Consider the following 24,210-nt stretch of genomic DNA (forward strand, 5'->3'; position numbering starts at 1 on the left):
TTTCAGGTTCGAAAGGTTATCATTTTATTCATATTCTTTTTACAGCAAACATCATCTCGCCCAGAAAGATAAAAGATGATTTGTTTCTTTGTTTTTGTCCTTGTTTTGATAAAATAAAAGATGAAATTTGGGTCTCTGTAAAGCTGCTGCTGACTAAAGATACATCATATGATTTATATTTTCTTTTTTATGCAAAAAATTTATGGAAACTAGAAGGCAAGTAGAAAATGAAAAGAAAAAAAAAGAAAAAAAGAAAAAAGAGAGAAAAGAAAAGTAGTGGTTCAATTAATGATAATTTGATGAAAAAGAAAGTGAGAGATAATAATACAAAGCAGCCAACTTTCCTCTATTCAACCAAAACGTGCTTTTGTATTTATGTCCTTTTGCTCCTTTTACCATTCTCTACAGCTAAGCTCCTACTTCAACCCAACAACAAAGGTCAACATCCTCAATAAACCCACACTCACAGCCTCTTAAGACCAAGCAAAGCCACTCTCTTGTGCTCTCTCATGGCGGCCAGGGACAACAACAAGAAGAAGACCGGTACAAGCCCCCCCCATATGACTCAGTTGCTCTGTTTTGACATTTAGCCTCTCATTCTTCTGCAAATATAGCCCAACCCCATTTTCCCTCTCTCCTTGATTAGCTAAAACACCTCCCATTAAACCTCTCTCTCTCTCTCTCTCTCTCTCTCTCTCTCTCTCTCTCTCTCGATTTTCGTGTTCCATTTCAACTTTTCTTAAAGCCCATTATCTCTCTCTCATTCCAAGAACTCTCTCCCAGCTAGAGAAAAGAGCTAAAGCAGCTTAATTTAAGCACTTTGAGATCTGGGTTTTGTGAATTTTGCTTAAATTTTTAGTCTTTCTGTGCTCTCTTTTAAATTTCTTGAGCTGAGGCTCAAAGCATAGGTTTTGGGTTCTGGGTTTTAAGCTTGAAATCTTCAAGTGAAAAATGGGGAGCAAATGGAGGAAAGCAAAGTTAGCACTGGGACTGAATCTGTGTGTGTATCTTCCAAAAACACTAGAGGATTCATCTCCCTCCTCTCTGGACTCAGCTGAGAGATTGTCTGATGCTGCTTTGCTTTCACCTGCCAATTGGGCCATGGGCTCGTCCAGGCCCACCACGCCAACGCCATCCTCTCATGGTTTGAAGCTCTCTAGAAGTGGAAGCAAATCGTCCAAGGTTTGTCTTTACATCTCATTATAAAGGATGAAATGGGTTATGTGGTTGTGTGTGTGTTTACAAAATTGATGGGTTCTTATCATTTTGAGTTGATTCTGTTTATGTGCTGAGAAAATGAAGTTTTGTGTCTGCTTTGTGGTTTTCCAGTTTTCCTCGGTATAGTATTTTAGAAGGCAGAACTTTCAGCTCAGCTTTGCTCAATGGTTAATAATATTGGTCATGTATATCATATAAAGTATATAGTTGATGCTGCTTTATTTGGCTTCGTCTGTTATGTCTTGTGGATGTTAATTTTCTTTTCATATTTTGAGATGTTACGAGATAATTTATTTGAACAATATTCGTTTCAAAATTAAATTTCCTTGCTTTCCCCAAGCAACCAATCAGGGGTATTAGGATCCTTGGAGCATTCATTTCTGATTTTTCAATGACATGGAAATAGCTTAGAAATTGCTTCCATTTCTTTTGTGCTGTGACTTTAAAATCTGATTTCGAATTTGGTTCCAATAATTATGATTGATATATTACTTCATCTACAAAATGGATGAAACTACATGATCTTTCACTAATAACGTTATTCTTTGTTCAGGGTTTATGCTTCTTAGCCTGCATATTTTCAGGAAAAGTATTTTGAGAATTTACACATTAGTTCTTTTCCTTTTATCCCTCAATACACATGAGGTCTTTGATGATACCATATTTTAGCAGATTTTGAGGAGCACAAAAAATTATGGATGGAAATATAATGTTATGTTGTTTTCCTATCTTTGAGCATGTGGGGTTAATGCACAAGTCGCTTTCAGGACCATTCTTGTTTGCCTAAATAGTAAAAGAAGACTAAAGGTTTTACCTTTCCTTTTCCTCCTTCCCATGGAAGAAAAAAGGAAAGTAGCTTGTTTGGCCATTTGCTGGCCTCATCTGTTGACTGTTAATCTGCAAGCTTTCTGGCAGTGAGTTTCATCAAAGATAAAAGAAAGGGGAAAGTAGTCTTATAAAGCAACTTATGATTTTCCTTTTGCTTGATAAATTGGTTTCTCTGGCTGTTTTCAAACCTCAGGTCCATTCTATGGTTTCTTAAAAATGGTTCTCTCTGTTCTTTTTGCAAATTTTATATTTCATTCAAACCGAACAAATAATAGAGTAGTTTTCAATTTTTTGTTAATGAAGTTGCTCCTGTATTCCCTCACTAATTTTGTTTATCGTTTCTCCTTTTCTTTTTTTTCAACTTCTATCTTTTTCTTAGTGAACGTCTTTTTTTCCCTGTTTTGATTTTTAAGGCATAAAATTGAGCAAATTTTTGGGTTTCCATGATTATTTTTTCCATTTTCCCATTATACCCCTTACTGGACACCTGACATTGACTTTTTCAGCTTACTAGTAATCACTTCCTTTTTCTTGTCGGTATGTGATAATTCTACTTGCTTAGCATACCCTATTTTAAAAGGCATATCTTTTGAAAATGTACGGCAGACTTACCACAAAATTTAAAAAAACAAAAGTATCCCTCCCTCCGGTTTGCTTCACGTAACGGATTTGAGGGGAAATCCCTTCCTATGTCATTTCCCAGGGGATGGGAAATGAAGATTCCTTTCCCATGTTTGGTAATGCTGGGAAAGTAACCGGGAGATGTCATTTTATTTCCTTTCCCATATTGTCCAATTATACCTATATTAAATCAAATAAAAAAAGAATGCATTGAATGATATATATTGTAATTCTAAATGCACAATACTGTCGAATTCCTTGCAATTGTGGAATGTTTGTGTATTTTCAGTACTATATTTGTCCTTGTACTTAGCACAATACTGTTGAATTCCTCCATGCACTAGAATCTTCATACTATAATGATAAATGATATTTCCTTTGAGATTGTTTAAATTTATGTATGTGTCCATGTGTATGTGTGTTTTGAACTTTTGATTGATATGGCTTATTTACGCTTTCTTTCTTACACTTGTTTTATGTTTTCAGCAGACGTGCTCGATATGCTTAACTAAAATGAAACAAGGAGGTGGCCATGCCCTTTTCACCGCAGAATGTTCACATTCTTTTCATTTCCACTGCATCACATCAAATGTCAAACACGGCAACCAAATTTGCCCAGTTTGTAGGGCAAAATGGAAAGAAATCCCAGTGCAGGGTCCTAATCTGGATCCTCCTCCTGGAAGGGCAGCTATCGGTCCAGTTGGTTGGTCTCAGAATGATGCTTTGGTGACTATGGTTCGTCGACTACCTCCTCCTCGAAGAGATTTGAGCCGACGACACATTGTGCCACTGTATCAGGCCCATGAGCCAGGTGTCTTTAATGATGATGAATCCTTAGATCACCAACCTGTGTTTGATGAGAGAAGCTCTTGCAATAAAAATGGCACTGGTGAAAATTTTTGTAGGACAATAGAGATCAAAACGTTCCCAGAGGTTTCAGCTGTTCCAAAATCCAGTTCTTCTGACAATTTTACCGTTTTGGTCCATCTGAAAGCTGCTACTTCAGTTACAAGACAAAATCCTAGCAGAAACCAGTCTAGTTTGCCACAATTTTCCCAGACTCATCGTGCTCCAGTAGACCTAGTCACAGTGCTTGACATCAGTGGTAGCATGGCAGGAACAAAGCTTGCATTGCTAAAACGGGCTATGGGGTTTGTAATACAGAATCTTGGTTCCAATGACAGGCTCTCAGTCATTGCCTTCTCTTCAACAGCCCGTCGTCTCTTTCCCCTCCGCCGAATGACTGACACTGGACGCCAGCAGGCACTGCAAGCTGTTAACTCTCTGGTTGCAAATGGTGGGACCAACATTGCTGAGGGCCTAAGAAAGGGTGGCAAGGTATTGGAAGATCGAAGGGGAAAGAATCCTGTTGCCAGTATAATACTGTTGTCTGATGGGCAGGACACTTATACCGTCAGTGTCTCTGGCGCTAACCAACCTCAACCAAATTATCAGTTGCTCCTTCCTTTGTCTATTCATGGTGGTGACAATACAGGCTTCCAGATTCCAGTGCATGCATTTGGTTTTGGTGCAGATCACGATGCATCATCAATGCACTCCATTTCAGAGATATCTGGAGGGACCTTTTCTTTCATTGAGACTGAAGCTGTCATCCAGGATGCATTTGCACAGTGCATTGGGGGGCTTTTGAGTGTTGTGGTGCAAGAGCTGCAGGTGGCAGTTGAGTGTGTGAACACAAGTCTCTTCCTTGGTTCACTAAAAGCAGGAAGCTACCCGAGTCGTGTGATGGCTGATGGACGCAGAGGATTTATTGATGTTGGAGATATGTATGCAGATGAAGAGAGGGATTTTCTGGTTTCAGTTAATGTCCCAGCAGAGTCTTCTAGCAATCTGACATCATTGATAAAGGTCAGATGCATTTACAAGGATCCCTTAACTAAAGAAATGGCAACAATAGAAAGTGGAGAAGTTAAAATTGAGAGACCTGAAGTTGCTGGGCAAGCACTAGTGTCAATAGAAGTGGACAGGCAACGTAATAGGCTACAAGCGGCTGAGGCAATGGCACAAGCACGAGCTGCAGCTGAGCTGGGAGACTTAGCTGGTGCAGTTTCAACCCTTGAAAATTGTCGAAGGGTATTGTCAGAGACTGTGTCAGCAAAATCCAATGACCGCCTTTGTGTAGCATTGGATGCTGAGCTCAAGGAAATGCAAGAGAGGATGGCAAGCAGGCATGTGTACGAGGCATCTGGGAGAGCATATATTCTTTCAGGACTGAGCTCGCACTCATGGCAACGAGCGACAGCAAGAGGTGACTCCACCGACGGTTCAAGTCTTGTTCAGGCCTATCAAACCCCATCAATGGTTGAGATGCTTACTCGATCTCAGGCTATGCTGTTGGGTAGTCCATCAGCCCAGCGGCTTGTCCGACCATTATGTTCACAACCAAAGCCGAGGTAATCATATAGGATTGCTGTGTGCTCATCTTTTTTTTTTTCCCCTTTTTTTTCAATTTTCTTTGGGAGAGGGAGATAAAATTAAAGAGATAAGGAGAGGTTTTTTTGGCTGTGATTTTGCCTCCTGCCTTCTATATGTAAATCAATAAGAAAAAAAAAAAGAGGAACATGATGAAAAAGGTATAATTGGGAAGGAAAGAAGAAAAGGAACAAGTAGAGTAGGGTTTATAACATTATGTATTTCCTATTGTGTTGTTGGTTGGTGTACATAAAGAAAAATGGTTTTCTCTATGAGAGAATGGGTACAAGTATGTAATTGTCAAAATGGTTCGGGTGAGCCCTTCACCTCATGTAATTTACGTTCTCTCAATTCATTTGACAAAGTTTTGTTCAAATTATGAGTAGTTTTCATCTGTGTGCGAACGGATTCTTTACGTGTATGAGGCATGCATGGAATACATCTACTCAATTCGACTCTACAATTATTTTCTTCTATGACATTGCCATTTGAGGATGTGTGTGTGTGTTTTTTTTTTTTTGTGTAATAATATCCAACAACTATGACCAAAGGATGTTGATGCTGAGAAACATGCAAAAAAACACGAAAATGTGCTTTTATAACTCAAAAAACGTTCTTAGCTATTTTATGTCGAGTGCTAAAAAAACACTAGAGGCCTTCTGAAAAACTCTCAAAAAGGCTCTTGAAGCATCCATGAATGCCAAAAATGTTTGCGATCAATTGAGGTGGGCGCAACGCAAGGTATAAAAACGAAAGTTGTAAGATTTGCCCATTGAAAGAGCATTAGAAACCCAAGCTTAAGAAACGCAGTCTACCTATACAACACAATGCATGACATCAAAATCTTGAAGCACCACACAAGAAATGAAAGCTAAGCCAATGGGTTCAGATTTGCCCATTGAAAGAGCATTAGAAACCCAAGCTTAAGAAACGCAGCCTGCCTATACAACGCAAAGCATGACATCAAAATCTTGAAGCACCACACAAGAAATGAAAACTAAGCCAATGGGTTCTACCACAATGGTGGTGACTTCCCCCTTCCCCCATGGCACCCCGTTCGAAACCCATATGTGCACATTGGTGCTTGAGCCCCCTCCCCTTAGAGTAGATTTGTTGTATAAAAATTAAAAACTAAAATTGAAATGGTTATCAAACAGTAACTACTTGTGGCCCCAAAAAATGTCTCTGTTTTTACGTTTTGGTTGATGTCATGCATGCATTCCCCTGTTTTTTTATTCCACAAACAGCTTCTGAGTTCTCTGCTGCTGTTCTCTTATTCACAACTTGCTGCAGGCCTCTGTTTTCAACCAAATAATTGTACATCGCAGGCTTATAACAAGACAAACATCAAACATGGTGCTAATTTTTTATTAATCAAAACGTAAATTCCCTTAAACCAGATTAAACCCAACAAATAAACAGAGTTAGCCAGTCATTACAAAACCTACAAAAATTACATAATGGCATAAGCTCAAATGCCACACAACAACACAGAGAAATTGCACAAGACTTAAAGACTCGGCCTTTAGGCTGATTTGCCTTCATTTGGACGCGGGATTTTCTTGTAGTCGTAGTTGTTTATGTCCACCTTCTCTTGCAAAGCCTATAAACAAACAGAAATCAGAGAAACAAGAACTGGGTTAGCAAAAGCACTTTTGTGGCTACTTCTGGCTTATGGCTCATGGGGAAATTTGTACCTTGAGCTCTTCCTCGAGCGATGTCTTTTTTGGGTTGTAGGCGTCCACCGGCCCTGTTCTCGAAAGTGCTTTTCTTGTCTCAATTATCTCCCATTCCTGATCGTCTTTCACCTTCGCAACGTCCTTGCCTCCTTGTATCATATGACCCAGTCCGATTGCACCGACCACGGTGAGCGAGATCATCGGAAGTCCGTATCTGATAAACGGGTGCCTCCTGCCCCACCTCTTGAACGTCGATTTGATCACAGGGTCGCTTCTTGCTGTCTCAACGCTTGTCATCGCCACACACATCACAATCAACGCCCAAGCTAATTGAATTGGGGTTTTCTCTCTCAACCCGAATTAAGATGGTGAGAAAACTGGTCGACTGTGAAAATGGGTATGGCTTGGGGCTGGCCTGGGCATGGTATTTTTGGGTCAAACGATAGGCCCAAATCAATGTCAAGTATAACGGCGTCGTTTTTGCGTGCATGATATTGAATTAATTACAAATCTATATTGTTGTAAGAAGATTTCCAAATCTTATTCGTCAGTGCTGGGGCCATTTACTTATTTTTTATTATACACAAGTGATAATTTAAATAGTTTATTTGGGCAAAAATAATGAAAAAGAAGAAGACAATTTAAACAGTTTAAACTAATTTAATTTATGAGGATGATGATTCGAACTTGGGTGAAATGGGACAAGTTCACTGTCATAATTAACTCGCCTAACTCACGTCTGCGACAATAGACGACAAGCCTAATTTGTTTTAGTAATTCTCAATTCCAAGAAATAAGAATTTTTATATTTTCTATCAACTGAATTCTGAGGAGGATGCAATGTTTCCTGAAATAGAACGGAATATTAATTCATAGTAATTCTAATAGGAATAATATGGGATTCAGAATGTGCTTGAACTAAAACCATTTGGTGCAATTCCAGAAAATACATGCGTCATTTTTTTTGCTGCTGCAATTGCTTCTTTAAGTTTCCAAGCGGTCCAAAACCCTTCTTTGCCTGCTGTTTGCTACAATTACAACTGCCAGTGTTCAAATTTTTACCACAACTGAGACACAAACCCTTGCAACTTGGATTACATGTTGCGGTGATGGTAATCTCTAGATGCACCATGTCTCTTATGTGCTTTGAAATATCTATTTCTTTGTCCCCTGGGCGAAAATACAGCTGATCCTCAAAATCAATTGTGCCTTCATCATCTTCCTCCCCTTGGCCACTTATCCCAGTGTCCCCATATATCACTCCCATATTGATGATCTCAGGTTCTTCAATTGGTTCATCAGTTAGGAGAAGGGAGAAGTTGGAGAAGATGCACTCGGCCGCTGGATCTTCACACCTTCAACATAAACACAATCTTTAATCAAAGGAAATAGCATACCTTAAAGAAAAGACAGATGGAAATAATATAGTCGATATTTCCATTAACCTGCTTAGAAGCAATAAAACATAGAACCAGTCTTAGTTGTTAGAAGATATAGATTGCCAGGAGAGGTGAATGCAAAAGTAGAAGTTTAACAGGAGCTCTTGCTAGGTCCTGGTATTTTTTCATCTTAACTTTCTCCCCTTTCCTGATTTAACATCTAAAGCTGATAGGCATCTCACCTAGGAAAATGGCACGTTTTCAACAGTGAAACATTTGCTCACTATTTGCAACAACCCATATGTCTTGACCTGATCTAACGGAAGAGAGGGATTTTTTTATCAAACACAACCTGTGTTTTCAGATGGGCCGTAACTGCTAGTCTCAAAATATAAAATGTACTTATGTCATTTCCATACTATAGCTCAGACCAAGGACAGTTAAACCAAGTAAATATACAGGTATTTGATTAGAACCCTGAACTTCCTATCTCATACAGGGTTATAGATAAAGACTCATACAGAAAAGATCCTGCATAAAGTGGAAGCACCAATAAAATATATTAAGAGGAAAAAGATTTATACATCGATGGCATTCCAGACATCAATCAAATAAGCAACTGGAATACCTGCTGCAAGTCAGTGCGATAACAGTTTTAATGATGCCATCAAGCCTCAACTTTTGCTTCTTCCTTGTTATGTCAATGGAGATCTGAACTGGTGTACCCTGTGGATAATCCTTCACAGCTTTGGTGACTCGTAATCCCATCACTGAAGCCTTAGATTTCGAGACCTCTGTTGAAAGGTTCCCCAATCCAAGCCTCTCTAACGTTGTGCAATACTCAACATGTGATATGGAAGTGTTTCTCTTGTAAATAACTGCCCCTTCCCAGGGCGACCCTGTTTCGTCTTCATCACCCAAATCAAGAAAAACTGCGTCTTCTCCGGTGAAGGACTGATAATTTGGTTTTGTGCAATTCGTTACAGTAGACCTTAAAATACCATTTGGTTTTCTAGTCAAAGTTGTATGGATATTTTCAGCAAGGCAAAATGGACTTTTGCAACGAACAAAAGGAAAACATGGAGTTGTCAAAGTATTTTCGCAAGTTCTTAATTTAGAAACCCTATGGCTGCTAAAATAAGAGGAGGTGACTACAAATGACATTATAGTTTTAGAATTTGTCCAAACTTCTACTAACTACAAAAGGGTACGGGGCATAGTGTGAAAGGCTTGATATCAGAAACTCTCAGGCGCCACTTACACTGATTAATTAAGTAAATTAGAGAGGAAACGCTGCCACTGAATAAGGGCAACCATGTCTGCGAGAAAGTTGGAGATAGTTCAGACCAAAAGGAAAATGAGCTATTGGGGACTGCAGGAGTCCACACAACATTAAGTTCACTTATGTTAAAGGAAGTCTGGCCGAAAATTTCAGCTAGGCATTTCATCAAACGACTTATGAACGAAAAAGCTCAAAAAGCTCAAATCTTTTTATCTTCTTCCACAGACAAATTTGACATACAGAAAATAAACAAATACAAGCACAAAATGCATACAAACACAAATTACATTTCGAAACGGCTTGAAGAAGACGAACGAGGCAGTATATAAAGAGAGAGAAGAGCTAAGGGTGCTTACAGTGACGATGAACGCTTTATCTTATGTGAGAAACAGAGCTACAGAAGGAATTGTTAGCTTCGCTTCTTTGCAAAGAGAGATTTTATCTGGTTAGATTCAGCAAATGGGCCCAGCCCCGCAACTCAGCCCGCCTAATTTACTTTCCGGGCCAACTGCCCGCCCTATTATTTTCTTTTCGGTTTGGGTTGAAATTGAAACATTTTGAATTAGTTCAATTTAGACCTCAAACAAGCAATTTATCAAAGAACACTATTACATATATCAAAATTAAACAATATTTTAGAGAAATTTATATAAGAGCATACATAAGTAGAAACGATGAATTAGGGATTTTAATTTTCCCAATTAAAGGGTCGATATCACGTGCGAAAATGAGACAGGCCAATGAAGATCGATAACAACCAAGACAAAAATATCATATACCATTACAGTTAAGAACATTTAAATAAATAAACTGATTCGGTTTGATTTAATTTCGGTTTGATTTGACTTGGTTTAGACGGCCGGCTCAATCACATAGCACACTTTTTCGTACCATTCCATTTTTCATGTGTAGAATTCACTACAAGCCCCTTTTGAATACTTTTGGGAACGGACACAAGTTTGTATCAAAAGGCAAGTCCTTTTCTTTCTTCTTGACATCGACATACTACATTCAAATATAAAATAAAACTAGCAAATTCAACAGAACAAGTACAGTTTTATTTATTTATTTATTTATTCATTTTTGGTCTGTAGAATTCCATTACATTTCTTTGCATCATTAGATTCACAATACACAAAGTTCACCATCAAAATAAACCTCCTCCTCACTCATCAATCTCAATTATTTCAAGATCTTCAACCGCCAAATCATCGTCCCTCAAAACGTGCGTTTTGGAACCCTTACACCTAAACTTAGAGATATGAGAAGCCAGCTTCAAAATCTCCTCATCACGCTCGTCAAAACCCTCGCACTCCCTCACATCCAGAAGCACAAGCTCTCTGCACTCCTTCAGCAACATCACAAGATCGTTCTTCTCCAGGCACGACTTCCTGAAGCACATGTACTTCAAATTGGGCACAAATTTCACGATCGCAGAGGCCTCGCTCGTGCCAATCGTGGCGTAGGCCACGTGCAGCCCAACGAAGCCCTTACAGTTCTTGCTGATGTGTTCCAGTATTTTTTCAATGGCGTTCACGTAGTGGCTGCAAATCCCGGGGATTTTCAGAAACTTGGCGTTGCCGCCGCTGCGATTGATGACCATTTTGATGAAGCTAGGGATTGAGAAACGGCTCCAGTCGATTTGAAACTCGCGCGCGAATCTCCTCACGAAGTAATCGAAGGACTGGCCTTCGATGCGGTTGGCGTAGGTCCACGGAAGATTGGCCACATTGTCGTCGAGGCTCCATGGATCGTCTGTAGCTTCTTCTTCGCTGTCTGGGAAGACGAGCCGTTCCCAGCACACGGGGTTCTGGCTTGCTCTGTACCAGGACTTGCAGACGAAGGGGACGAACAAGAGCAGAGACTCAATTCCGACTTTGACGAACACGTTGGCCAAACAGTCTGGGTCTAGGTCCTCCCATTTTCGATCTCTCTGGCGCTTGGAATTGAGATTGAGGAGCTTGTCCATGGTGGATTTTGGGTCTTTTTCTGATTCAGACGGATTTGATTTGGCAATTGCTTCTGGAGGATTCGATTGAAGAGGAAATCGATGCCTCTGTGTCTCTGTTTAGGGTTCTTTTACTCGAAAGAGTAAAGTTTATAGTTGACGGCAGCTGGGTCCAAAAAATATAAATACTCGTTCTTTTTAGTAAAATTACCCATTTAGTCCTGTGATTTTTATTTTTTTTAATTAAACAATTAAAAAATGTTTTTTTTTTCTATAAGGGGATATGGAATATTCGAACTCATCTTCTAATTTTGGAAAGAAGTTAAAATCTATATTTGGTTAATGCAGACATTAAGAATTGAAATTATTAATTAAAAGAGGATAATATGATAAATTACACTTTTTGATATTAAAAAAAATTAAAATTAAAAGAAAAATCAGATAATGAATTTTATTTATCTGAAACACAACTACCTATTATATTTTTTAATTCTAAAATAAATTTAATTTTTTTTATTAAAAAAAAGTCTCTCACATGTGCGAAAGTGTGTGCGGAGAGGTTAGTTTTCATTAAATAATTATATGCCAAAAAAAAAAACTGAGTGTGATTTATTTAGGACGATAACCAATTCCAAATCCGAGCATACCGTCGTGCTCATGACGACAAGGGAAAGAATTTATAATGTAATGAATCGCCACACAGTGGCCCACACGCCACCACTCGTCCCCAGCAGCGCTTGGGTGTCTTGAGAAATTTTCGACGACGAAAATTTCTCGAAACACCCCCACAATACCTATACCAATAGTTCAAGCACAAATAAGGGAACACTTTTTGTTCTTGGATCACCGCCAAAAACTTACCTGAACTAGCGATATCGAAGCTGAAACTGTTGGTTAAAAATGGGTATATTGAATGATCTAAAAACCTCACATTCGATCTAAAATACTTACATAAACGAATAAAGCACAAAGAGTAGATGAAGTTTCATACCTCACTCGACAAAAAGGGCTGCCGGAGTCGTCAGAAACTTCGAAAATCATTGAAACTTCCAGTCGTTCTAGTTTAATTTCCTTGGGTTTTTTTAGCTGGGAAAATGGGTGGATTAGATAGAGGACATCTATATGAAAGTTTTGCAAATGAGCAACAAAGATTAATAGGCGTTATGGTAGAAAGAACTACATGTGGCTTAATCTCTTAGTAAGGGTATGTAGGCAACCTAGGCTAACTTGGTGCAGCTGCAAGTTTATGATTTAGTTGTTATGTTCAATTTTGTCAAGTTGAAATTGCTGACCTTCTTATGTTGGTAAAGGGGGCCTGTATCCTATTGAAACTTTTGGTAATTTGTGTGTGGTTTATACCTTGTGCTGCTGAACGCTTGGGAAATAATTGAATTTGTTGTGCATGTAGATTTCTGGGTTTTGAGCCTTTTTCAGGGGAGACTCTGCCGGTTTTCCTGTAGAAATCAAACTCTAAGCAGTTTTTAGGATTATGGCAATAAGGGTATTTTGGTCATTTATGCTCAACACCTGCCAGGTGTTGGACACGCACGGGGTTCGACACAGATTCCAAAGTAGAATTTGAGTCTGGTCTTTTCAGGTCCTGTAATTTCTGTGTGTATGTTTTTTCTCATTTGTATCACTATTGTTTTAAATTTTTCAATCAAATTCTTGTGATTAGACTTAAACGTTCTCATGTGCTTTTCTGCTTAATTGGTAGTGATATAATTTTTTTTTTTCTTTCTATCAAGTTTATGTGCTCGGCTAATTTCCCAATCAAGTTCATGTGTAAGAGAAATATGTTATGTGACCAATTATTTACAATCATGTGTCTATCTCTTTTTGGTTACATTGGGAGGAAAGAAATTCTGGAATTTCGATCCTAAGTGCCAAGCAGCCGCAACCACTATATAGGCTTGAACGTCCTTACGCTATTGTCCAAATTAGTATATGAGTTGTCATGTGAGAAGAAAGATAAACACATAATTATATACAACTGACATCACTTAAGAATCTCTGTGTGTCGGCTTGAACATCCTCTCATGATATTGTGCCTAACTATGGTATGCTTTTAATTTTACGAGGACCTAATTGAAAAAACTTGCAAATTGCATGACCAAACTGGTCATTCTTTATATTCCTTTTTTAGATTAATAAATTATAACATATAAATATAAGTAATAATTGTACAAATTTACGATTGTGTGATGAATTTTCATTAGATGGAACATGAACCATTCATGGAAGCAAGTTAAAGGTGAATTCATCAAAACAAAACAAAAAATGTAGAAGCAAAGTTGAAGTGTTGATTTCTTAAATCAATACATTCACAAATTGTTTTCCAATGGGTCTTCGTGTTTGAGAATGTTTGATAATACAACCAAGGATCCAGTGATTTTCCCTTCAATTCTGCATTTGATTTTTCCCAATATTCTTTGAACATAGAATAGAATTGAGGAAGATAAAGAGAAAGTTTCATGGAATACAATATCTGACGTCTAAAACATAATTACAAGCCACAGCCTAGATCATTAACAACACTAACTAGACTGGAAAAAAAAAAGTTTCATATTTTCATTTTAGTATTTTGAAAATTCATTCTCTTAATTCATTATTTTCAAAATCTTGTTTTCCTTTCATAAGTGGTGGTGCTATAGATGTAGGTGCTTCTTTGGAATCACTGCGGGGCTTGGATGCTTTTTTGGCATCAGATTTTGACTTGAGTCTCAAACCAAACCTTTTCAAGAATGTGTTCCAGCTCCCCTTTGTCTTCACCAGTTTCTCCATCTCTTGTTTCATGCTCAAACACTCCTTCTCTAGCTCGGAAACTCGTTCCCTCATGTCATCAACGGTCACAGTATGATCACGCCGCGCGGTGCCAGCGTGAGCAGATGCCTCGTTTCGACCAAGCACAAGATTCCCACTCTGGTTTTGTGAGTTCTCAAGGTTGTCAGATACAAAGAACCAACTGGCAACTGATGTGCGCAGCCGAAGTTGTTCAAAGAACAGAACTTGGACAATGACACGGAGCGGTAGCCTCTCATTCTGGGCTGCATGTGTGCTGGCTTCCAGTGAGAGCTTCTGGCAGTTCATGAGCCTGCAGACTTGTTCCCTCTCGGAGTCTGTTAGCCAGGGATGGGCCTGAGCTTCAGAAACAAGTAAGTTAGCTTAAGAAGTAATGGAAATATTAACATATTCTAATGGCTGCAACAATTTCCCAAAAGCATTGCAGATTTGCTTTCTTATGCTGTGTGCAGGCCTCAATGCCTTGTTTTGATTTAGAAATTTACAAAGAATTTAAACAGTCCCAAACCACTAAAAACTACCAAGATTAGCAAGAAGAAGATGTTATAACAAGCATTGGAAATGCTTTGGAAGTTGTAGAGCAAGTCCTTCAACCAGATTTTCATAACCATGATCATAAATAAGAGTAAAGATCTATGTACCTTGAGGTATATATCGATAGCACGGTAAATTCCATCGTCTAATGGTCTGGCATATTCAGGGATAACAGCAGCTAGAGACTGAAATTTTTGCAACTTCAAGTTAACATCAGGTGCTACCTCTGCAAGATAGCCATCCACCAGGTTAGCTACCATGGTCATTGGGGTCAGTGAATGAGATGCACCCATCAACTGGCCCTCATCCACTATGCAGCTCGAAGTACACTCAATCGAATCGCGGTCCATAAGCATGAAGTGATCAAGAATCCGCTGAACGCAGTCAGTATCATAGAGGGTCTCCACTGAGTACCCCATGTTTGGTATCAAGAGATCTTCAAGAGCTGCTTGATCCAATTGGGCCCCAACCTGTCTCTCCAAATTCTCTCGACACGATGTACTAGCTTGCAAAATCATAGATGTCCGCAGAAGCCTAAGCAGGAAGTTGGTTGGTGTGACGCCCTTCTGATCAGGAAGTAATTCCACTATCTCTTCAAGGAGATTCCTTTGGTCTGGATTAGATGGAGCAGAAACAGTTGATAAAGAGGCAGCATGGTTTCCATTTCGAAGACTCGATTGCCTACCCAACAAGGAAAGATGCCTCTTTGCATAGTGCATGATGGATCCAGCAATCCTCTCTGGCTTCATGCTCCCTGATTCAACAGCCAGAATCAGTCTTTTATAAAGAGGAAACTTTAGGGAGCAGACATCTTCATACCACCAATCCTCACTGACTGGATGTGGCTTGGCTGTTGTGCATATTCCATTCCAAAACGCCACGCCTTCTGAGCTCTCTGTTGCATCCTTTCCCGACACAGGCCAACTGAATAAACCTGGATCAGCACTAGCTTTCATTGCCAATGAATTGATGCATCTTGAAACAAGATGAAGCTCTTCAGCATGAGGCAATAGCTCTTCGCAGGTTTCAAGTGCTTTAATGGAATCACTCCAATTGCTAAAGATTTCGTTTAGAAAATCCTCTGCTTTTGTCATGAGATTCCCCTCTCCATAGTCTTCACCCATACGAAGATACTCAGCCGCACACCTCAAACTAACTACATTTGACGCATTGAGTTCTATTCTCACACCATAACAAAATTTGGCTACCAGCAAGAATGATTTGGCTCCACCAGGAATGTCATGCAGTTGCACAATACATTCCTGCTCATCCTCGCTAGAAACTTCTCCAATAACATTCTCTAGCAATCCACTTCTAGACAGCAAAGGAAACTGGTGGATGTAGAAAAGGTGGAAACAAAATACAGTGTGAGAATATACAGCAGATGAGGAGAGAATGTCATGAACAAATCAGTGAGCAGAAATAAACACAGAGCTGCATATGTAGAAATGGGGTTAACATCCTAAGTATTTTTTATCAAACAAAAACAAAAGGCTGAGGAGAAGTATTTTGTTTGTGTGCCTCAGATTCAAGCCAATGAGTCATCAGTGTGAGGTATGAAAGCATTGCCTTTCAAATGATAATATCCTACATATATATTGTAGAATTCACCCAGTAAAATTCACCTTGTGGAGATGGAAAGATGTTTCTCCGACTTCAACGACAATGTCACTGGGAAGTCCAGTTGAGCAAAGCCTGCCAAAGAGAACATTAATTGTTCAACAAAAGAAGAAGAAGAAGGGCATAGAGGTAGAACTGATTAACAAAAGCGTGACTGATACAGTGCACTTATTAATTCGTTGTAAGGGAGCAACAAGGAATATGTGTAAACGTTGACATCGATCAAGACACCAAGCAAGTTGTCTCACAAGATAAAGTTTCTCTGTTTTCTCATTGGTCTCATAGCAAGAATGAACCAAATATGGATTCTACTCATCTGTTATATTCTCCGAAAACTATCTCCTTTTCTTGTTATGATTTAAACCATGTAAGAACGTCGACAAAAAGGACAGAACCCAATTGAGTAATTGTCTAAAGAACCTAAACAAGAAAAATTAAAACCCAGAAATCGCAGAATCTAAAAATACAATTGAAACCAACCCATTATGCCATTCCCAAGTGTTATGGCAAACCCAACATTCTAAATTCTCAATGTAAACAGAAAAGAAAAGCCAGCATCAAAACAACATACCAAGTTTGGCCATCAAGGTGAAAGACTTCAGATTTAGATCCCAACTTCACGCACGCCATATCTAAACACTCTTCAGTCTGTCCTCCAATATCATTCAAAACAGCTCCACCACAGAGACATATATATCATTCAAAGGCAGTGCTGAAAATGGGTTCTCTCTCTCTCTAAAATCTTTTGAGCTTTTGGGGTACAGGGCAGGTTGGAGAAGGTCCCGAGTCCAAGGGGGAGGATCTAAGAGAATTCAGTTCCTGCTGTTACGGGGAAAAGGCAGAGGCAGTGTTTGGTGCATCACTCTCTAGAAACATAACCTATATTTTTTTTCTTAATTTATTTTTCGTAACTTCCAACGTTGGATGAGTACTATATAATATTCGACTTTAATGAAACTCTCATTAAAATATTTTGGCCAGACTGCTTCAAATTCTCCGTATGTACAGTGTACTTTGTAAAAGATATATGGCTATCCATTCTTAGAAGGGCCCGATTATGGCGGACAGCATGGGAACGTGACAATAAGACCTTTCTTTGTCTTGCAAAAGTTATAAAATTTGCATGGGATGGGATTTGACTCTTCCTATCTCTCAACAGAGAAAATAGATTTTGACTTTATGGAAAGGATGGTTAATGAATTCCTCAATTTGGATCCTCCAATAGTTGTGTTTCCAAAATCTGCCCCTACTTAGCATAGAAGCATTTTCTTTTATTCTACCATTGCAAAAGTATAATTCTTATTTGTATAGCCACATGATAGCACTCCACTTGATTTGAAAGCTTTTTTTGGTGACTACGACGTCACTATAATATATAATTGTATACAATTAGACACTTAAAATTTTCTCTTATCGATAAGTATTGGTTCATATAAAATAGGAGAAACGGAATAAAGATAGAAATCCACCTAACTTGTCTTTTTTCGTATCTTATTGATGGAAATAAACTTTTATTTATTTATCACCAATTGTAGTTACGAAATAGTCACACGATTGCTAGAGACTATAACACCCCACCTATGATTTGCAGGCCTTCCTTTAATGACTATAACCTCAACATATACACATAATTATATACAACTAGTTACACACCAAACGTGTCCTTTTTCTTTTTACAATAAAATTGAACCTAATATCCATTCCTTAACAATTTGCATCGTATTTTTGTTTGACTATACCACTACATGACACATGGAGTTCCTAAAAATTGTCTAACAAGCTAGCTTTTCAACCATACCTATAGAAAAAGAAAATAAATATTGGTGGTTTAAAAAAATAAATAAATAAATTATTGATCAACTCTAAAGTTTCGTCAAACAACTTGTTTGATAGTGCTTCTATAGCAAGCACTTTCACTTAAATGATTTTGGGTGAGGGAAATTTAACCTAAGACATCGATAAATTTTTGTATATTTCAAGTACACTACATGGGTGGTGTATTATTCAATACGCATGAAACATGTAGGATATTGGATATATGAATAAATAAATGCTTTTAAGCACTTGAGCTAAGCATTTCCAGGAGAGTCCCCAAACTTTAGTCAAATTCTAGTTAAAATAGCTAGAAAGCTATTATAGCAAACCACTTAAAAGGTGTTTCCTCCAACAATGTTCTCTATTTTGGCTAATTTGAAATATTTTATTATTATTTTCTCTTTCTCTTTCCTCCTCTTTCTCTTGCAAATCTAATATATTTATTAAAAAAAGTAGAACCCAACCCCACCAACCTGCCAAATGTCTCTATATCTCTCTCCCTTTTTCTCTCTCCTCCTAGCCAAATTCTCTCTCCTCCTCTCTACATGTAGAGAACCAAAAGTTGGTTCTCCAAAATAGAGAACCAAAAGTTGGTTCTCCAAAATAGAGAACCAAGTAGAGAGTATGCTGACGGAGAATTTTCCTTCTTTTTAGCCAAAGTAGTTAGGAATGAGCTCCTTGTCAAACACTTCCGGTTATAAGTTTTTTGTTTTTCCTCTTTGGTCGAAACCGCTTATAAGTTCTTTATTGGGAGAACGGATTGCCAAATAGGCCTCTCTCATATAAGCAATGGACTTATTTAAAAATGAACAAGTTGAGACCAGAACAAGCCCACACAAACAAAGCCCAAAAACCATGATCCTCCATTCCTGAATGGTCAAAGCTTGAGCACCACTAAAGAGTGAGCCCAGCTCAATCCTTTCCACTATACACTGCCCAAGTCGTCGCAGGGAGTCAAGGCACTCTCTCACTGGAAGCCATGGACGCTTTGCGAAGCTTGGGTCGAGTAATCGTAGCTTTCTGGATCTTGTCCCATCTCTCACTGCTTGCTTACTCCTCTTCCCCTCAGGATCTCCAGATCCTCAGCGCTGAGCGCAGAGTAAGCCTTCCCTTTCATTTCCGCTTCACCAGCGCTCAAATTATCTTCATCGTTATGATTTATATGCATTTATGTTTGATCAATCTATGTTCTTTGCAGATTGACTTGTCCTCTCACATTGTTAAGGTTTTCTTGACGTTAAAGGTATATATTTTCTGTATTGCTTACACTCTTGGATTGGACTCATTATTGTAGAAAATTGTACCCAATCTGTGGAAATTGGAAAATTTTCTGGGTGTGGAATCAAGTCTACATCTTTGATATCATAGTTTACAATTTTATAGATATCTTTCATGTCGAATTTTCGGCATCAATGTAGATTATTGAGCTTAGTTTCAATCTTTAATGTAATAGATTTACAAAACATAGTCTGAATATGGTATAATGTAGAAGTTTTGAAATTTTAGTCTTTTCTTTACAAATTGGCATGCCACCTGCGAGTTTTGCTGCACAATGCACCGCAGGTGGGACACAACACTTGTAACGATGACGAACGTGGCACTGTAGACAACCGTACTTTGTGACCATATAGCATCAGTGATTTTGAAAATAGCTTTTTAATGTACTGGGATGTTTATTAGATTGCTGGGGTTGTCTTTCAGGTTGAAAATACTGGTGGATCTCCTGTTTCGGAAGTACTTCTTGCTTTTCCACCTACACAGGTTGATCATATAGCTTCGCTCAAAGCAGCTCTCACTGTTGGAAAAAAGAAAAAGAAAAGCTATGTGCCTCTTGAAGTGAATCCCACTGACCTCCCTGATGCACCAAATCAGACCAAATATTTTTCCATATCTTTGCTCAACCCATTAAATGCAGGTGAAACTGCAACATTAGAAGTGCTTTATATATTGACACATTCTCTGGAGCCTTTCCCTGCAGAGATAAACCAAGCAGAGTCTCAGTTGGTCTATTTTCGTGATAGTGCAATAATATTGTCACCATATTATATTAAGCAGCAGACTACTTTTATAAGAACACCTAGTACTAAGGTGGAATCATTTACAAGAGTAGAGTCCACTAACCGCGCTGGTACTGAAATAAAGTATGGCCCTTACAAGGATCGCCCTGCATACTCTTATTCTCCAGTAATTGTTCATTTTGAGAATAACAAGCCATTTGCTGTCGTTGAGGAGCTTGTACGCGAAGTGGAAATATCTCATTGGGGCAATCTTCAGATCACAGAGCATTACAGGTTGTCACATGCTGGTGCACGACATAAAGGTGTTTTTTCGAGGTAGGCTCTGCTGCTGGTCTTATCTTCTATATTTATTATATGTTGATGTTTTAAATCCTGCTATCTGTGTAAGTTTATGCATCTATGTATCGCATGGATATGAAAACAAACACCCAACTTAGAAAAACTGAGTCTCCAAGATATGGTCAAGGTTGATCCTGAGATTTTGGGGAAGACGAAAATGAAGAAGGGGCCTTTTATACATACCCATAATCTCATATAAGAAAATCATTTCCTTCTAATTGCTAGAAGAAATTACAATATGTGAAGAGTTTTAATATTTTGAATAAAACTGATATTTGCAGAGTGAAATAATCCCATGAATCAATAGGAAAATAGACTTCTCATAAAACTATGTTGGTGCTATGTTGGTGAATATCAAAAGTAGAACTTCAGAGACATAAAAGTAAAATTCATATCATTTCATCATCACACAGCTGAAGAAATTCGAACTTTTACAGATGCATTCTGGAGATTTGGACTCCATGACCAAGGTTAAGACAGCCTTTAATTTGCATTACGTTTGCTGGCAAAAAATAATGAAAATGAATAATGTTTGTTAATGCTCATAAAAAACTGTTATGAGTGTTTGTTTTCAATATTAATCTTCCAAGGCTTCCTTTTGGCAGGGTTGAATATCAATCTAGGCCATCTTCTGGTGGAATTTCTTCATTCAAACATCTTCTAGCCAGACTACCTCCTAGAGTCCATTCTGTCTTTTACCGAGATGAAATTGGCAACATCTCGTCATCACATTTACGTATAGATTATCTAAAGGTAACCTCTTTGCCTTGAAATGGAACATATATATTCAAGGAAGTTTTCCTTTTACATATATACAATGCTGATTCTGTTTTGTTTCTTCAATACTTTCTTTTTTTCAGTCAGATCTTGAAATTGAGCCAAGGTATCCTTTGTTTGGAGGTTGGAAAGCTACTTTTGTGATTGGGTATGGGCTACCATTGGAAGACTTCCTTTTTGAGTCACCTGATGGCAGGCGATACCTCAACTTCACTTTTGGTTGTCCTCTTGCTGAGACGGTGGTAGACAAGTTAATCATAAAAGTGGGTTTAGTTACTTCACTTTTGTATCCATATTGCTCTATTTTCAGTTTCGTTAGCTCTTCTTTTTTGTTCCCCCCAGACATGGTAATATTAACTTACTGATTCACGAACTGCTATATTTCAGGTTGTGCTACCAGAGGGATCAAAAGATCCTTCTGCTGTGGTTCCTTTCTCGGTTAAGCAACATTTAGAGGTAATCCAGTTGTAGCGCTTTATTCATATTGATAGATGCATCCATATGATAATTCAACTTTTTTTCCCCTCTATACTGTTTGCAAAGTGCATTATAAAAAAAATACAAGATTTTAACTCTTTTTCATTGCCCCAAAAAAAGGACTATCTAAATATTTATAAATGAAAAAACTTTTTATTTGGTGCAAATAAAATGGTTTTTTATTTTTTATTTTTATGTGATGGTGATTGTGAGCGTATCTTTTCATTCTTATATCTGCAGACCAAATATTCATACCTTGATGTTGCTGGAAGGACAGTGGTGGTTCTTGAAAAGGAAAACGTAGTTCCAGAGCACAACTCTCCTTTCCAGGTGACTAGGCTATAACTAATATTGCTTTAAATTTACTCTTGTAAGTATTCTATATATTGCTTGAGGTAAGCTATCCTAAACCCTAAAGTCAGGACTGTCAACTCTCCACATGTAGCCAGATACGCTCCCACCAATGACATATTCTAGGATACGATTATAGTCCTTTACACACTCTGGATGAATTTAAAGGAGCACAAGCTCTCCAAGTGGTTAAGTTCAACCTCAAAAATGTCTATATGTCATTGGTGGGAGCGTATCTGGGATCAGTTAGGCTCAACCAATAGTAAATATGGCACAAAGGTTAGCAATATTTTAGTTGTGCATTGCAGGGTAGGTCATTGATTGTAGAATATATATACGTTCTACTTGTGAAATGGTCATTCTATATAATATTATGGTTCAAGTGAGTATTGAATCTTCTTAGAGTCCTGTCTCGTGAAGGAATTGAAATTTAAATGCATTATGTATATGCATGTGCAGCTTCCTTAATATAATAGAATGAGTAGTGGCTGAACCCACTCTTTCTCCTGAACTTAATTTGGCAGGTTTACTACAGCTTCAACCCAATTTTTATGCTGGCAGAACCACTAATGTTAGTGTCTACATTTTTCTTCGTGTTCATGGCTAGTATAGCTTACCTACACATAGATTTTTCGATATGCAAGACATCATCTTGATTCTTCAAGGTATGGTTTCTACAACTTGTAATTACACACTTGCAATAGAATGATCTTTATTGTCGAAACTATTTTACTTTGTAGCGTATCTGATGAAACAACTTGAACTTGTAGATGATTAAGTGGAGCTAAGGAGCCAGGACGCTTGTATGTGAACGTTGGCAGTTACTCTGGGTCCTAAAATTTGAAATTACCCTATATGATGTAGGTTACCGTGAGATAAATTTTGCTGTGCATTGACCCTCTCACTTTATAAACCTGAATGTAGCGTTATATTATGGACCTAGTCTTAGAGATACACAAGGATTCAAATGTGTTTTGATAGTGAAAATACTTTGTTATAAATCATTTTAGATAATATTGCAGAAAACTCGATCTTTTTGATGGCCTAAAATGTGGATGAATATAAGTACCAAGCTGCAGTGCTTGTATGTAAAACATTTTTCTGTCATTCTTCTTGCTATGCAGAGCACACTGTAAGAACTAGAAAACAGCAAAAATAGAGCAAAACTAGAGCAAGTTGGGACTTCTTGCCAGAGTTCTGAGTCTTTTCATTAATTCCCAATACAGAAAATTACAAATTAAGCTTTGACAGAACTGTAGATGAACCCCTAAATTAACATCAAACAAAGTTACGACTATGCGGCTCCTCTTGCTTGCAAGTTGCAGCTTCCATCAAACGACAGGTCCTTATACAGCTTTCTTCTCCTCGTAGCTCTTCTTGTATAACTTGGGCGATTTTTAGCTTACCACGACAGCTAACTTCTTCATCAAACTGGGACATGAAATAATGTCACACCAATGAAAGGCTATATAGTGTTTTTGAGTTAGTATATTATCGTCATTCTTAATATAAGAAAAGTTTAAAATAAAAAATAAAAGGCCGTTTGCGTGCATGCATTATGCATAGATTAAAAAGGACCAAAAAACAGCTCTGGCAAAATGGAAATCATTCATTATGATCCGAATTCCAAAGCCTCCTCCATCACACTTTGTCACCCTGTAAGTCAAAATATGCGGCCTTGTCGTCGTCTCAATCTCAAATCCCAGCTGCAGCACAAACAAACTCTGAAAGATTTGCAACCACCTCACTCAGCCCACCAAGAAAATGAATGCGATTTGCTTCCCCATCATCCCATTCCATCCCTCAACAGTCAATAGTCACCATCAAACAACCAACCTACCCTCTCTCTCCCTACCTAAAAACTACCAACTTTATTATTATAGGCTTCTTCCTTTAGCATTTGCCATAACGCAACCCATACATTCTCATCATATTCATATTATCCAATTTTGGACAGACTTTCTTTCTTGTATCTCTCCATAAAGTATATATGGTTGGTTAGCTCATTAAAATCCATTACCATCGTGGGTTAGCTTGGGTTGGGCAACTTTTTACAGCTTGGTCATCATCAGGCTATGACTTCCGAGCC

The 24,210-nt window shown here is 38.2% G+C and overlaps 6 protein-coding genes across 8 annotated transcripts; 2 read left to right on the forward strand and 4 right to left on the reverse strand.

Moving 5' to 3' along the window:
* LOC109947463 lies at positions 105-5,479 on the forward strand. 2 transcript variants are annotated; one of them, XM_020557568.1, is made up of 2 exons: positions 105-1,182; positions 3,154-5,479. In XM_020557568.1, the coding sequence occupies exons 1-2, from the start codon at positions 952-954 to the stop codon at positions 5,083-5,085; spliced, it is 2,163 nt and encodes a 720-aa protein (XP_020413157.1). In that variant the 5' UTR covers positions 105-951; the 3' UTR covers positions 5,086-5,479. The 2 variants fall into 2 exon arrangements, with proteins under 2 accessions (XP_020413157.1, XP_020413158.1); XM_020557569.1 differs by having other exon boundaries at positions 3,157-5,479.
* On the reverse strand, positions 6,437-7,200 carry LOC18785218. Its single transcript, XM_007219453.2, has 2 exons — positions 6,798-7,200; positions 6,437-6,703 (listed from the first exon to the last, which is right to left on the reverse strand). The coding sequence occupies exons 1-2, from the start codon at positions 7,086-7,088 to the stop codon at positions 6,626-6,628; spliced, it is 369 nt and encodes a 122-aa protein (XP_007219515.2). The 5' UTR covers positions 7,089-7,200; the 3' UTR covers positions 6,437-6,625.
* On the reverse strand, positions 7,623-9,901 carry LOC18786064. Of its 2 annotated transcripts, XM_020558706.1 has the most exons (3): positions 9,797-9,901; positions 8,787-9,477; positions 7,623-8,134 (listed from the first exon to the last, which is right to left on the reverse strand). In XM_020558706.1, the coding sequence occupies exons 2-3, from the start codon at positions 9,320-9,322 to the stop codon at positions 7,735-7,737; spliced, it is 936 nt and encodes a 311-aa protein (XP_020414295.1). In that variant the 5' UTR covers positions 9,323-9,477; positions 9,797-9,901; the 3' UTR covers positions 7,623-7,734. The 2 variants fall into 2 exon arrangements, with proteins under 2 accessions (XP_020414295.1, XP_007219389.2); XM_007219327.2 differs by lacking the exon at positions 9,797-9,901 and having other exon boundaries at positions 8,787-9,790.
* LOC18785938 (F-box protein FBW2) lies at positions 10,397-11,788 on the reverse strand. The gene has a single exon (XM_007218751.2). The coding sequence runs from the start codon at positions 11,407-11,409 to the stop codon at positions 10,606-10,608; it is 804 nt and encodes a 267-aa protein (XP_007218813.1). The 5' UTR covers positions 11,410-11,788; the 3' UTR covers positions 10,397-10,605.
* Positions 13,778-17,399, reverse strand: LOC109947581 (BTB/POZ domain-containing protein At5g03250-like). The gene is made up of 4 exons (XM_020558056.1): positions 16,916-17,399; positions 16,350-16,419; positions 14,832-16,055; positions 13,778-14,526 (listed from the first exon to the last, which is right to left on the reverse strand). Exons 1-4 carry the CDS (start codon positions 16,972-16,974, stop codon positions 13,981-13,983), a joined length of 1,899 nt encoding a protein of 632 aa, XP_020413645.1. The 5' UTR covers positions 16,975-17,399; the 3' UTR covers positions 13,778-13,980.
* Positions 19,027-23,171, forward strand: LOC18785211 (dolichyl-diphosphooligosaccharide--protein glycosyltransferase subunit 1B). Its single transcript, XM_007217901.2, has 9 exons — positions 19,027-19,258; positions 19,358-19,402; positions 19,861-20,492; positions 21,122-21,269; positions 21,377-21,556; positions 21,681-21,749; positions 22,011-22,100; positions 22,646-22,786; positions 22,892-23,171. Exons 1-8 carry the CDS (start codon positions 19,139-19,141, stop codon positions 22,775-22,777), a joined length of 1,416 nt encoding a protein of 471 aa, XP_007217963.1. The 5' UTR covers positions 19,027-19,138; the 3' UTR covers positions 22,778-22,786; positions 22,892-23,171.

This window comes from Prunus persica, chromosome G2, assembly GCF_000346465.2.
Source record: "Prunus persica cultivar Lovell chromosome G2, Prunus_persica_NCBIv2, whole genome shotgun sequence".
Classification (NCBI taxonomy): Eukaryota; Viridiplantae; Streptophyta; class Magnoliopsida; order Rosales; family Rosaceae; genus Prunus; species Prunus persica.

Bases quoted from the DNA above. Each gene is read 5' to 3' on its own strand.
- LOC109947463 (XM_020557568.1), top strand. From the start codon at position 952: ATGGGGAGCAAATGGAGGAAAGCAAAGTTAGCACTGGGACTGAATCTG. The intron at 1,183-3,153 runs GTTTGTCTTTAC...TTATGTTTTCAG, and splicing joins GTGGAAGCAAATCGTCCAAG to CAGACGTGCTCGATATGCTT.
- LOC18785218 (XM_007219453.2), bottom strand. From the start codon at position 7,088: ATGTGTGTGGCGATGACAAGCGTTGAGACAGCAAGAAGCGACCCTGTG. The intron at 6,704-6,797 runs GTACAAATTTCC...GTTTGTTTATAG, and splicing joins CGCTCGAGGAAGAGCTCAAG to GCTTTGCAAGAGAAGGTGGA.
- LOC18786064 (XM_020558706.1), bottom strand. From the start codon at position 9,322: ATGTCATTTGTAGTCACCTCCTCTTATTTTAGCAGCCATAGGGTTTCT. The intron at 8,135-8,786 runs GTATTCCAGTTG...TTTATGTTGAAG, and splicing joins ATCGCACTGACTTGCAGCAG to GTGTGAAGATCCAGCGGCCG.
- LOC18785938 (XM_007218751.2), bottom strand. From the start codon at position 11,409: ATGGACAAGCTCCTCAATCTCAATTCCAAGCGCCAGAGAGATCGAAAA.
- LOC109947581 (XM_020558056.1), bottom strand. From the start codon at position 16,974: ATGGCGTGCGTGAAGTTGGGATCTAAATCTGAAGTCTTTCACCTTGAT. The intron at 16,056-16,349 runs GTGAATTTTACT...TACATCCACCAG, and splicing joins CATCTTTCCATCTCCACAAG to TTTCCTTTGCTGTCTAGAAG. The intron at 14,527-14,831 runs GTACATAGATCT...TCTGAAGCTCAG, and splicing joins CTATCGATATATACCTCAAG to GCCCATCCCTGGCTAACAGA.
- LOC18785211 (XM_007217901.2), top strand. From the start codon at position 19,139: ATGGACGCTTTGCGAAGCTTGGGTCGAGTAATCGTAGCTTTCTGGATC. The intron at 21,270-21,376 runs GTAACCTCTTTG...TCTTTTTTTCAG, and splicing joins TACGTATAGATTATCTAAAG to TCAGATCTTGAAATTGAGCC. The intron at 21,557-21,680 runs GTGGGTTTAGTT...GCTATATTTCAG, and splicing joins TAGACAAGTTAATCATAAAA to GTTGTGCTACCAGAGGGATC.